General features: G+C 28.2%; 1 protein-coding gene across 2 annotated transcripts in view; it reads right to left on the reverse strand.

The window, feature by feature from the left end:
* Window positions 1-15,784, reverse strand: part of stl (ADAMTS metallopeptidase stall) — a 137,338-nt gene that overhangs the window by 7,901 nt on the left and 113,653 nt on the right. For both annotated transcript variants that reach the window (XM_088191736.1, XM_088191735.1), the window contains exon 2: window positions 7,928-8,000. Coding sequence is in view for 1 of the 2 variants with exons in the window: in XM_088191735.1 (XP_088047861.1) it covers window positions 7,928-8,000 (73 nt within the window). In the remaining variant the exon portion in view is untranslated. The remainder of the gene's footprint in view (window positions 1-7,927; window positions 8,001-15,784) is intronic.

Raw genomic sequence — 15,784 nt, forward strand, 5'->3', positions numbered from 1 at the left:
GTAGCCAAAAAAGGTTGCCGAGGCCCGGTTTAGTGACTAGACCAGGTCTCGGCAAACTTTTTAGGCTATAGGTCAAATTTTTTTTAGATGTAACTATTAAGAAGACCATCGGGTCAGTGAATATTTTTGGTCCTAACAACGATATATGTGGTCTGGTCGTAACATTGTAACACGTAATCTGGGACATGTACATATATTAAAAAAACACAAAATACTATTTGCAGAACTCTAATGGGTCACTTAAAATCATCAAACCGACCGACAATTGCCGACCCCTGCACAAGACGATGACCCCAATATCAGTGGTCAAAACGTCGGCAAACGCAAGCCCGCATATCTCAAAAGCTAAGTAACAATATATTGTATATATACAGGCGGCCCTCGACTTTCGCACATAATTGGTTCTTGAAAATGTGTGCGAATGTTGAATGTACGAAAGTCGAGGAAAGTAAAAAAATTGAAATTGTGTGTATTTTAAAATATTTATTTATCAAGTAAATATAAGATGTTTAAGAGACACGTTTAAGTGGGGTTTGCGGGTGCTTCCTATGAAAAGTTATCAAGAGTTAACTGTTTTCCACTATTCTTTTTCTTTTCTTCATATAGTATTTTATAACATGCTATGTTTTTATTGATCGCCCCATGCACTTGAGATATGCGTTCTCCATTGGGATCACAATCTTCCATAATATTAAAAAATTTGTCAAGGTGCGTGAAGGCTTCATTCATATTTTTCATTGTTAAAGAGTCTTCCAAAATAAACCTGTCTCATCTACAGTAAATATTTGGCTAGAGGAATATTCTACATTTTCAATAATTTTGGATAATTAGGAAATAAATTATTTGGCAGCATCTTTATCCGCATCAGCCGATTCTCTAGTAAATTTAATATTATGAAAAGAATACCTCATTTTAAAATTGTAAAACCAACCGTTACTTGCTTGAAAAACCGTGTTAAAATATTTTTTAATCTATCTTTCCAATCCTTGTGCAAACTAAGAGCTTTTACTTGAAATTGAAATACTCAAAGGGACATCTTTTTGATGTTGGTCATCGATCTACGATGACAAAGATTTTCCATTTCATCCATGTTTTTTTTTGCTGTGTTTTTTTGGAAACATATCATTAAAGATTGTGGAAATATATCTTTATTTTCCACAATTTTGAACGTATTCTTTAATTATATTTTTATTTTGCAAAATTGAACATATCGCAGACCTGTTTGTATCATACGAACGTCCGATTGAAGCAAAAGATTCACCGTTATCAAAACGTTTTTTAAAAAAAAATGATATTTAAAAAAAATGTTTTTTTTTAAATGTGCGAAATAGCGAATTGTGCGAAAGTTGAACGTTCGAAAGTTGAGGACTGCCTGTATATATTTTCCTGAGAATTCTTATGAATTAATGAAAAATATAAAAAACATTTTTCTTATTTTTATATTGCATACCATTTCAAGTAGATCAAGGAAATTAACAGAATTATTTAAAAATAATAATGGATTTGAAAACATTTTATCAAAATTTTTATCAGGGAAATTGTCAGAATTATTAATAAATATTAATATGTACTTCAACGTAATTCCTCATATAGCTGTGAGTCTGGTTAAAGGAGAATGATAATTTTGTGTTCTGAAAAGTACTAAAAGCTTTCTACTATCAATAATAGGTCAAACGCGACTTAATATACATAAAATGTATATTTTAGAGGATTTCAAAATAATGAAAAAAAATACTAATACTAAAGCCCGAAAAAAAATATATAATATTTTTTTCTATAATTGAAAAAGTACAACTAAACAAGCATTACCATTTTATATTTTTTCTTGTGGATTTTAGTCTAGAAGGACCGCAAAACTACAATTTATTTAATCTAAGACGCTGGACGGATAGTTTAGAGGCCGTGCGTTCGGGTTCCGCAGCAGACTCAAAATTGTATTCATAAAAATGCGCTATTATTAAAATCCGGCTCCGACTGCAAAGTTACGTTTATCGATTGTAAGTAATTATAGTCTATATTTAATAAAGTAGTCGCTGATTTTCAGAAGCCCGGTTGATATAGTCGATTGTGTTTCTTCCGTTGAAATGCATTGGGCTCACACCTATTACGTTACAACGGGGGATTAAAAAAATATATTGAAAATCTGTCTATGCACAGAATAATATGTGTTTGATTCCAATGCAGTAAAAAATAACTTATAGCTTTAATCTAATGATGTGTGTAACCTAAATAGTTTGATAACTGAATTTTCAGCGATTTTAATGAATTCGTCATAAACATATACGTACATATACATATATAAAACAATTTGCTTTATTAAACCAATCATTATATTCCCACGAATCTTTGTCATTTTTTACAATAAATTCCATATTGTCTTGCAATCAAAAATTATATTTTACTTATTTTTGTAAGATACTATTTATAATTGGATGATTCGCCAACAATTTTCCGAATACAATTGATTTTTTATATTCGGTCATCTGTGATCGATTTAGTTTTAAAATAACTGTTGTATTCGTAATTCACATTTACATATTGCGATAATTTATCATTGGTATCACTATCATCATATTGTAAGTAAACGTATAAATTATTTAATTTCAAATTTTATAGTAGATATAATTTCTCGAGAAATAAGAAATCAAAATTAAATTTGTCGAGAAATTCTCGAGCAGAAACACTCGTTATCTTCAAATTATAAATAGCAATTTTTAGAATGACGCTACAGAAGCGATGCACGGGCACACAAGTTTGCATACAAGCACATACGCTTGCGTCACTTCGAAATCGTTACCGCGATCTCCTCGCGATTCTGACACCTTGGTAATACGTTAATCCGCCACAAAAGTGACTCGCTACTACTGTAGCGATTGCACACAGACGAGAAGCAGTGAAAACGGGTCAACACCGTATTCCTATTGCAATTATGCTATCCTGATCCAAAGGTAGGGGTGGTAGCGCTGTTGTCGAAATGCTTGACATTTTGTATGAATAAAAATTAAATCTTAATTCTCATTTCTCGTACAGGCGAATTTAACATATTATTTAATAATTAAAATATTTAGTTGCTTAAATAAATATTGCAACAGTCTATTTAATCTCAAAATGTGGATGTGAACTCGAAGTTGAATAAAAAGAAAGAATTAATCAAAATTACTGTGAATTATTAGGTCATTGAATTGTCATATTATATGCCAATTGGGAATGATGAAATGTATATTTTTTTTAAATATGATTTCTAAACCTTCCAAAATGTTTGTGAATTGTTTACATTCTCGCATTTTAGACTAGTTATTACAATAATTATATTTTATATATTGGTACACAAAGTTACAGTTAAAAATAAATAGCAAATAATAGTCTAGATTTTAAAGTATATTTAAAAATTAAAATACAATATACTACAATTTTGATTTTATTACAAAAAAATTTCTGCGAAATCTCCGGAATGTGAATATTCCCAAAACATATATTCTAACTCAAATATTCCTGAGTTATTTAAGTGATTGTAGACAGTTTGTAACATATGTAACATTAAAACCCAATTAATGCTTAAAAATTGTTTTTTACTCGTGACGCATTGGTTAACCTAGGTCACGATAGTCTTACTTTATTTTAAATAAATAAAGAAATTAAAAAGAAAGCTTTATTCTATGCGAAGTTTATTTCCTTATCTGGCGTCTGCAAGCATGTACCACTTTTCCTTCATATGTATCTTAGTGCCCAAATATTATACTGTCTTCGTTAACATAAACGCCATGCTGTCTTCGATCTATTCAAACTCTAGCTAGAGTATACATACATACATATATCTTTGAATATGAGAATTCAATGTTAAATTTATATTATGTGTATATTTTTACTGAAGTTTAAAATCTGTACTAAATATAAAATAAATATGGTTTTAACAGATTAACTTATATCGTGATAATATAACGCATACAAATATAATAAATATATAATTTATATGACGAATAACCGTTACATCGAGTGCTCCACATAAATTAACAATAGACCTAGTAAATGCGTGAGTTGACCAGCATTTCGTAACTAAGCTAGATTTTACTCTCCGAAACTTGTGTACAACGACGCCTGGATGGTGACGTATAATATACTAGATATTATACGTCACCGTTAGCTACCACTTTTAATTATGCGGTCCTGATTTATCGCGTTCGCAAACGCGATCTCCTAGCATATTTCGAAAGCAAACGAGCCCGTTCAAATTCTCTGTCACGATAATTCTCCTGTCAGTTATGCTATCCTTGCGCTTTTCGGACTAGTGTTGGTGTTGTTTTAAACCACTGTGCGCAGAAACGTTAGAGAAACCTCTTTTCGTTATTGTTATCCTGATGTATATCTTGTATCTTTCTTGACTGACGCGTGCTTGTTTTGAAATGTATCATTTTTCGCCTGTGTCAAAAATAGTAACAGCGTAGCGCAGAATGAGTAGCTCGTATCTTATTTATAAGTAATGATAATAATTTCAATAGGAGGTTTTTGCCAACTTTTTCTCTATCCAAACACAGATAGCGTTCTCAAAAACGTAACGATAAAAAATATACATTCACGTAATTAAGGAAATAGTTTATATTATACACTTACATTTAATTGTATATCAATTGCACCTGAAAATAATATTATGTTAAATAAATAAATTGTTAAGTTCCTTAGTTTTTTTTACAGTAGAGGTGTTGGAGTTGGTTCTCCTTCTTACTTATGCTAGGTTTATTTTATTAGTTAATTCAATATTTTTAACATAAAATATTTCTCCTCAGTACTAACTATCTTTTATATCACTGCACTGTTATGCCTACACTACACTCTCTGGAAGTTGTCCAAACTGAAAAGTTACAACTGAAGTCGGTCGAGAGCTACGATTTCGAGTAAGCGACCACACTGTCGCAAATTTAATATGCCGTCCGGACGGCGGCTTCTGTCACGTACAGCGCAATCAAAAAATGTGCCAAATAATCGCAATTTTTAAATTGTCATATTATTAAAATTATGTTACTGATAATTATAAAAGTTTGTGTGAGCACTCACTAATACAATATCAGTGAAAACTTTTCAGTCGTAAATATTCAATTTACGCAAAATCTTAGTCGGCTTTTGCAAAATGCCATAAAGCATAAAAATTATATTTCAGCATACGAACACCACATCTGTGACTATCCTCGAATTTTTCGCCATCGATTCTAAATAAGAATTCGTTATGGTGTGACATTTGTATAAACCGATCTAGGAAAAAACATAAGGATATTTGAAACGACTTTTTTTAGCAAAATCAAGTACCAATAATTATTTAATTTTATATGAAAAAAAATATGATAACGTTATCTGTTAGAAGAATATACAATCAAAAATATAATTAATCCCTTTTGGTGCCCTAAAATATTCAAAGATGTCAGTAAGAGTCTGTTGAAGTCCCCGATAAGCATGTGGTATTATAACTTGACCACGATGCAGCGCTCGACGTGCGTGTTAACCATAGGACGCATACGCGCATACTGAAATTGAACCGAGTTACTCGTTCTATCTCAGTTTGCGAAACACCATATCATTATCTCTCTCACTCTCGTCACTTAACACGCGAGAGAGCAAAAGGGGAAGTATCTCACCGCTCGCGCTCGAAAGAGCAGCTCCGACTTCGGTCCCTTTGACTCGTATTAGATTGAGATTTATAAAACTTAAATTTTGCACTTTATTTTGTGACTACAAAGTCACAAAAATAAAGGAATAAAATAAATTGAATATTATAAAAGCAAATTGAATAAAGGCGTGCAGCACATAAGTTTCATCTTATCTGAATATTAATGTATTTTATAGATTACTAAAGCAAAACATTTTTTGGTATTCAAATACTTTAGCCTATATTAAAAGCTTTTAAATATTCAAACATCTGGCATGGACCCACCTTTTTTATGCAGCGGTTGTAAAACATTTACAAATATTCGTATGAATTTAATTTTTAACAAAAATAGGTTCTGAAAATTTTTGAGAAATCAACAAATTTCTTGAGAAATAAGAGTTTTTGATTTTGAAATCCTTTGAGAAATTCTCGAGAAAATATATTAGTGTAGATGTTTCCAATATTAAAAAAATACCTGGTTACTAAAAACGTGACAATTCTGAAGGCATGGTTATTTCTACAACAAATATTATATATTTTGAAAATATAATTACAAGAAAGCTCAATGTGGACCTTATGTTTTGTTATCTAGACATACTAAAAGATTTAGAAAATACCCAAAGCATTGATGTCAATACATTTAAAAATACAATTTAAAAATTCTACATTGATTTAAAATAAAACTGGTAAAGTATTTGAATGGGTTACGATTTTTTATTTCCAGTCACTGAAATTGATTACGTTTAAACAGTAAATATATCATATACAAACAGTAAAGTCCTGGCAACACAAATGAACTAAAGAAAATCTTATTATATTATAGATGATCGAGATGAAAGTAGTATATTATTTATTCTATTAGAGATATAAATTAAATGCCACATTTTATTTAGTTAGTGTTAATGATTTCAGATGGATGCATGTGCAACGTTCACATGAAACGTGTGAATTTCCGCAACTGCACGTGAGTTTACCTACTAAATTGATTGGTAAATTTTGCTTGATAAGATACCATCTGAGTTTTGAGTAACAAAGAATGTTTGTATGATAGATAAAAACGTGGCATTGGTGATGATGATTTTTTTAGAATCTCTATTGCAGAGTCGTTATATTTGATTACAAAAGAGTTGCACTTAACCTAAGCAAAATTACTGGCCTGGACAATTTGCCTCGTGATAAATTGTACGTGAATTGTCGTGGCTAATAACCGTAAATTTTGACATTGGTTTCGGTTTGAGAGTTTCTTGATTTAAACCTGAAACTTTGGCAATGACTTGGGTGAGTGATTTGCACTTTTTAGAGCTACTGGTAAAAGTTAATTTATATATTATTCAAATAGAAACGGTAAAAGACTTTTAAATCTAAAAACTATTTATGCAATAAAGAAAAACTAATTAATACAAATAAGTTATATTGTATGATAGATCAAAATAAATTTAGATATGGTTTAATTATTGCATAAATAAAATTCTTTATATTAAATAGTTTAAAATATAGAATTATTCGATATCATGTGTCAATGTAACTATTTAAAAGTAAATAAAGTGCGGTTAACGTAATAGTGTGGTTTAAATTATGTTTTTTTTTTGGAAAATATTACGAATATGAGGCGGATGTTATTTTTCTTATTATTAGAAATTACTAGAAAGGTCTGTATCAATATTTTATTTTATTTTTTATAAGTTTGTTTGTCATATTTACACTCGCGTTCTACTTCAGTTTTTCTGTCATATTAAAACACGCTAATGGTACATTGTTGTCATGTTTTTTTTTTACGAAACATTCTACTGGACACTTGATTAAAAAATATTGTCTAGGTATGTACTTAAATAATTCAATAATAGGTTTCTTAATACAAATTACTTTTTTAATTTCACCTTTGCTAAGAAAGTCATTTATAATTGAAATAAATATCAAAGATATTTATCAAACTCTAATGTGTTTCAAATGTGCATTTCGATACATATTTTTTATTTATCTTAGGCATTCTAAGTTCGCCCCAGGCGATGCCGGGTGACACAGTTAGTATAATATAAAAAATATACTGAAACATTATAGATTCATCGAATTATAAATATTGTCGCGTTTAAATAAATAGTAGGTCGATCTATTTACCAGAGTAGATTTCTATTTTTTTTGGTACATATCCGTGAACTGAGCCAAACTTATATACTTTTTTGTCTCTCTAGATTAAACATATGTTTTTTAAAGCTGACTTTCCGGTATTAAATCCACAGTTAAAGTGTCGCTCTTGTTGATATAATTAATTAAATAATAATAATAATCACTCACCATCATTGTCGTTTCCGATTATATGAGACCATTCACTAGAAGTCAGCTCTCTCCTCAATATATCAGCTGTGAGCTGTAAAAATATAATAATAAAATAAAATATATGTTATAGTTCAGATTTATTTTAACAGGCGACTACGACCAACGGAAGATTTTGACAGGAAATGTTATTTTTGCATATTGCCATGTCATTGTTTGATTTGTACGCAATTCAATAGGACCGGGGACTGTTTTTTTCATTTTGGATATTCAACTGTGAGAACTGACTAGACGTGTTACAAAATCACAGTTTCATGGGAAACGCATCGACAGATTTATAGCGAAGTTGTTTTTATGATATGATTATTTTTAACAAAGGGCTCGAAAATGTCTCGGAAGAACTGTTATTTGTTATTTAATGGGACAAAATTCAATGTACATGAGTCTGATGGCAAACTAGAGTGAAATTTATTCGCGGATGAAAGATTGTTTAGATTGATAACGTTGCATTGTGGATGTGATGAACGTTCTTCCTGTTAGAATGTCTTGGAGAGGAACAGAAATTATTCATTTTCATGAGATTGAATTAATTTTTAGCAGATTTGATAAGACATTCGTCTTCGCGATTGTTAATTAATGTGTCATAGAAAAGCTATAAAAAAGTGGGCAAATCGATTTTTCAGTTACAATAGAAATTTAAACGACTTTACAATTAATGATTTGTAGCACTGCTCGTGCTGGTCTTTAACTCTACAGACAATTACTTAGTATCACAAAGAAGAGAAACTATATCAAAGAAGAAAAGCTTTTTTATAAATAGAATTCATATGTTTTTTTTTCTATTTTATTATTATTGTTGCTTAGAGATCAGCAGTAAAGATAAAATAATTTTCGATCATTGTATGATATTTACTGAATCTTGGAAACGTACGTCAATTATCATAATTTGTGCAAATTGTTGTTATTAGTGTATATTTTTTATAAAGTTAAGTTATATAAGTGGATTGAAATGCAGTAAGGATGTGAGAAAAAATCTAAACAAAAAGAACCGGAGATGCTGTACATTGGTACTATGAATTATTTATATATGCCTAATTGCACACTTAACAATGGATCGTTTTGTTCGCATTTTTATTTACGGGAAGCAAAATAAAATTTGGTTTACCTCCTAATCGCTACAGCAATGTTTCTAGATGTTTTAGTAAAAAATGCCATTATATGATATCACATAAAAATTATTGTGCTTAAAATATAATCACATAATTATAATACAAGGAAGGCATTGTATTTTTCAGAAATGTATGTTAAATAATATTATTTTAAAGTTGAAAAAATGAACGAATAATACACAAAAGTAGTTTTCCTTATTATTTACATATAAAAAATGAAGTAAATTGAATTAAAAAAATATTAGTTTAGTTATAATCCCTCATAATTAAAAAAAAACAGGTTGTTTAAGATGCGCCTAATAATTATGATGTGTGAAAATAATAATGTTGTATTTATTAAAATATTGCTTTAATATTATTGCCTATTTATTTTCTGATTATTTATTTAAGTAGTAGGAAACTAAAATCTGATATTTCGAATGTTTGAATACTAAACATATTTTTCTGTTTTTTAATTATTATTTATTAGAATATTTGTTTATATTTGGAATATTTTTTTAAATCACAAAAAAAACGCTCAGCTCTAAAAATACAGTTGTGTATTATTTTATTTCAACTCAAGTAGATATAAAAAGTCTATATATATATCATATCAATGTAGTCTATGTGTATTATATCACCGCAGGTAGTTATTTTTCTTCGATGTGCTGCTGCATTAATAATGGTTTTTTAAAAAAACTTTTGCGGCGTTGCAAAATCCAAATATTTTTTTTTGATAAAAAATATAAGGCTCTTATTTAACAAAAATCTAGTACTAGTAAAATATTTAAAATATTATCAACATTTATATTAATTTTTGTAACGGCCGCATAGCCAAACAGCTCCAATAGCCAGATGGAGTGCCAAGCGATGCGGCGCAGATTACGTACTCTCTCAGTCTCTCAGCGACTGCTCGCGATTAATTATGTTACACTTTTTTATTGCCAAAATTTAGGAAATTACTCGTATTTCCGAGTTAATATTGTGTAGATGTGAACCTTCTCAATGGCTGGTGTTATTTTTTCATTTCTTTGAATTAATTTAAACACATACGTTATTTATTAGTATACATATGGAAGTGTGTTATTTATACGTATTTTTCCATAATTTTTTTTGTTGTTATTTATAGTAACATAAATAAAAATCAATGTTTCTCAGCTTTGATTGATTTTACTACTTTTTTGTATAAGTATATTTAAATAATTTATTTTAACATTTCCCCAATACTAAATTTCGTTAATTTAATATACATATTTTTTGACTTCTGTGGATTTTTTTATATCAATTCAGAGGCTCTCAATATTTTCATATAAAATTAATGTAACATATATTTTGGTATGTTCATTTACGTACTATTTAATTTATAAAAAAATATTATATAAATATAATATTTTTAATTTTTTTTTTTTTAGTTATATATGTAAATATATAACTATCTGGGGTACCTCAAAGCAGCGAAATATCGACCGCCGTACATATACGGCGATACCGCTCAAAGCGTTAATGCAAATAATGTTAAAATTAACTTTGTATTGATTTAAATTTTGCATTTAACACTTGATCTATTATTTTAAATTTTTTTTATAACGTGTGTATGTGAATCTTTATTGATGATATAACTATAATAGCGGATTGGTAAATTATAGGGTTTATAACTTAAAATATGTTCGATTTTCATAACATAATTTTATTAATAATCAAATTATCAATTTAAAAAAACTGCTGAAGTTATTAGTTACTTAAAATTATGTTATAAATAATTTACATTTAATAAAAACAGATTATTTTATTGAAGTATTGTTTCACAAAGAAACGCTTTGAGTCATTCGCATACTGTAGATTTACAATAATGTATTAAAAAAGCATTGAAAAATTGACATGCAAATTAATTTTGTTAAAATTTTGGTAAAAAATATTTTCATAGTAAAAAAATGTTTGTATAAAACGTAAGTGCTTTTAACACTTTTTTTTTAATTACAATACTTTCTCTCTTATAATTAATTAATCTTAAAGTTCCGCCGCATATATGCATGCAAATTGAACATAATATAACTATATAACATTTTTATCCAAGTACACGGAATAGAAAATGCTAAGCATTTGTACTTGAACCTGGATAAAATATCAATAATTATGGCAAATCATCATCATTATAGAAAGACCGGTTTGCGTTTAGCTACGCAAGGGCAAGGAACCGCTCGAGTTGCATAGAACATTGAACTGGCTCTTGTATATGCAAATTCTCCATGAATTAACTTCAACAACATCTCTACAGAATTCTTCTTCGGTATGTTAATTTGTCTATTCAACAGATAATTAGCGCAAATCGGATTCCATAGCATCTTACTTTTATTTCGTGACCTTATCACGATTTTATATCTTAGGAGAATTTTACAATTGTGGGAATGTTTTCAATATTAGTAAAAAACAATCAAATTGCTTAGAACGTTTTGATTAATTGGTAATATTTTTCTAACAAAAATATAATTGTTAGTGTCAGTTTTAATTAATTAGTCACGATAGCGTAACGTATCAGCGTGATTAAACAGTATTAGTTATATAAATTAGCGTTCATTGATAGTCACGACATGTGTAAAATCTGCATGATTTGAATGATTTTTTAGTATTTAGAATATATAATTTATTATAAGGTAGTATTGAGTCTGAGAATTGGGCCAAGTGATATTTAAATATCGAGATGAATATGCAAATTATAAAAAATATTGATAAAAATATAAATTTCTTATACATAACGAGTACTTTGCTAATAAATTGCTGCCCCATTTGATAAATATGATATATTGTCATACATTTGTCATTACTAAACGAGATAAATTTCTTAATGTCTTTAAAGGAGTATTATTTTTATTTAATAATTATTATGATATGATACTGAAAAATATTAATATTTAATCAAAATCTCTCACTTCTTTTGGTTTTAATATCTATCCATTCTCACTCCTTTTCTGTTATATTATAATCATCAATAGAAAGATTTTTCATTTCAGTCCCCTTACTGAACTAGGATTTTTTTTCCAATCACCAAACGTTTAATTTAACGAGTTTAATATACTACTTTTATATTTGGTTTTTTACTGACATTTATATTTATTAAAATAAATAATTGATTTCATGGCACAGCTCATAAAAAAATAGCCAAATCATCCAACACATATGAATATAAAAGATCGAAATAAAATTTGCATTGCGAATTTTTGTCGCTAAAAGCGTAGAATATTTTTCAATAGATTTCTGAAAACACGCAGTGAAATGCAAAATGTATTGTCTGTAAGGTTTTGTATTCATATATATCTCCAATAGACCCTGAATAATAAAATACATAATCCTTTCCTCATTCACTGAGGCTGGCGACTCGAATGTTTGTATGGGGAAATGATTCGGTTTAGTAGTTTTTTAACACTGAATCTGTTGGTATAAAGAGATTTTTAAAATATAGTTAAAACCGTACAATAACGTGCAATTAATTTACATTTAATTATTATTTATCAATTAATTTAATATGCACTTATATTAAAGCGTGAAAATATATTGTTACATATCCGCATCTTGCAATACAACGATTGATGTTATCAAATTAAATTTTTCAGCGTTGCACAATTTATACATATTATCCTTGAAATCGCTATTTGTTAGGAAAATTAATAGGTCCGATTACAATCGTGTCGTAATATTTTTTTAGTACTTAGCAAGTGCTTTAATGGTTATAATCCGTTTCTTAATAGATCATGCTACATTTTAGTCGAGACGAGGGAGATTTGAGAATAAAACAATGTGGATTCTTGAATGAGGAAGGTCAGGTCATATTTGACGTTGAATTATTTCATATTATTTAAATTTTTATGTATGAGTTTGTATTTAGATATTATCTTTATTTATAATCACTGAGATAATATCGTAAAATATAATTATTATTATCAGTTACATCTTATATATAAATATTATGCATTTTTTAGACATCTGGATTGAATCCAAGGCAGGGGTAATATTTATTTTTGTCTATAGTGTTGCACATATTATCATATGGGTCGATAACTGTCTTACTTCTTAGATCAAAAAACAATAACATGTTATTCTTAATGTGAATACTGAGCTTGTTTTATCAATATCAGTAGATCAATTTCTGGTTTGATAAAGGATGTAGCGATGTTAAGAGTATTTTAAAGATGCCCATCTAATTTTTTGTTTGCTTCATACGAGAAAAAATAAACGTACATTAAAAAAAAGTAGTAATAAACAGGTTGTATTCGTAAGATGCATGGTATTTTCCATTATGCAGTTACTAATTACAAGTTGCTGTTTTCTGAAATTTTAAAATAAACACTCCTATGCTGTTTAAGTAGCTTTATTATGACAGTGTTTCAAAGTGATTTAAGTTACTGTTCTAATTGTCAGAAACATTAAATTTATTCTGATTTTCATCGTGGAGATGTATGTTCAGTTCATTAAAATCCATTAGAAATGTTAAATCAAACATTTTCCAATTTAACTGCAGGTTTTCCTTTTGAGTTAATGACTTAACTATCTCATTACGGTATAATAAATTGTATATTCATAAACTTGAAATTAAAATTAATTTAATACTTTTGATTTTTATTTAATTTGTTTAGTTAATGAGGTAGTTCATATACAATTAGGTGCTAATATGAAGTGGAAGTTATCGATCTTTTTTTACATCATCGTCCACTAGTTTCAGTGACAATTTTAAACATATAATGGTTAAGCGAAATCTTACTAATCTTGCCTTTTCTGCTTCGTACAAATCTGTGAAAAACTTTAGAGAATAATTCGGTAATATTAAATTCGTTGTCAATACCTCAAAATAAGTTGAACTATATCTGTAATATCTGTATTTTCATCCAAAGCTATGGAGTAAGATTTTAGGACAAATTATTTATGCTACGCTTTCAAGACATTTTTCTTCTTTTTTAATATTTTTTATTAGAAATTGAATTTGATACTAAATAACTTGCATTGACTAATAAATGAAAAGTCATTTTTCGAAATAGTTGTTGCTCAGATGTAATTTTGTTTACCAGTTTTTTTTATTTTTTTGTATAACGTACTTTCCTTGTAGTTTACTCAATTTCTTTAACAATTAAAGATAATGTTTTGAAAATCAAGTTATTTTGCACGTCAAAAAAAAAGTTGTTAGTAATTTTTACATAAAACGCCAATTTTTCATTTAGTTTTATTTTTCCTTTCACAACTTTTTTTATAAGATATTTAATAAGAAATGCTAGAAAATAATATATATATTTTTTTGCATTTTTTTAATACTGCACATTTATCATTTTTATTATCTGACACTGACGCTTTTAGCTTTAGTAAAAATTCATATTCATTATTTCATTAGTTCTTTTCTGATAATTATAAGATTTTTATTAGCATTTTTTTTTTTAAATTATAGAAAAAATGTTGAAACCAAAGATGAAAATCATAAAGAACAAATATTTTATTTATACTGTTATAAAGATAACGTATTGTAATTAATATTCATTAAAAATAATCATGAAATATTATATATAATACATATATGGATTGTTCAGATCAGTTAAAAAAACTCGCGTTTTTTTTCACACGCGTATGTGAGATACGCAGGCGCGTATGGTGAGATACATTTCCTTTCGCTCGCTCGCGTGTTAAGTGACGGGAGTGAGTGAGAAATAAGGGCGTAGTTAAATGCGTTCCGAAAAGGAATGTATCTCACCGTACGCGCCTGGTATTTGGCTTGGCATATTAGTGGCATGCTTTGAATATAATACGTAAATTAATATAAAAATCACTGAGACAACATAAACGCAGTATCAATTAGCATAAAATTTTCTATATGTATTACCAATGAAAAATATTATTTGTATATATTATAATCCCAAATGTTAGTAAATTGTCAAAACATTGTTTAATTTTATAAAAAATGATCCTATCCAAATATTACACATAAATAAATATAATAATGTTTATATATAAATATATTAAACATATATTTAGATATGATAACTAGTTATAAAATCTAGGCTTTAAAGCACTTAATATATGATCTCATTAGCAGGTATAATAATTGTATAGACTTTCTAAATTAAATTGAGAGTTTATTATATGTCTAATAATCAGTAATATTTTTACCATTATGGCTGAATGTATTTAAGTATTTTTCGTTATAAAACACTTACCTCTTTTTTAAAATAAATGATCGTACACATATATAGAGTACTCTCGATTATCCGTGTGCGTATTATCTGGTTTGCAAATTATCTGTGCTTGTTTTTGGTGATAGGAAAAGCAAAAATATCTAGATCCTTTGAAGGGACTGAATTTTTTTTTTTTATTGATTATCATTATCAAAATGAGCTCATTCATTCAAGAGGAATTTAAAACCAGTAGATTCCTAAAGTGAGATTTTTTTTAAATGTAAAGGGCTGCCACAGAAGCAGTGCTAATAAATAATGCTATTTCATACATAATTGAAAGTATATTAAAAATAAATGACGGTTTTATGATTGCAGATTTTGTACCGCCTAATATTGCAAGCTTATGTCAATCCATGGACCAAGTTCTTGCCGAGGAAAATAATTTCTGGAAAAAATAATAGCTTTGGATGCTATACAGTCACACTTCGATCGAACTCCTAACGTGGAAATAGATGTATTAGTTTCTGAAGAGACTGAGGTAAGTGATATTATGTCTTAAATAGGCAGATTATTGGATAATT

This window comes from Plectrocnemia conspersa, unplaced genomic scaffold (assembly GCF_051122295.1).
Source record: "Plectrocnemia conspersa isolate PC_06_02 unplaced genomic scaffold, ASM5112229v1 ptg000009l, whole genome shotgun sequence".
Taxonomy (NCBI): domain Eukaryota; kingdom Metazoa; phylum Arthropoda; class Insecta; order Trichoptera; family Polycentropodidae; genus Plectrocnemia; species Plectrocnemia conspersa.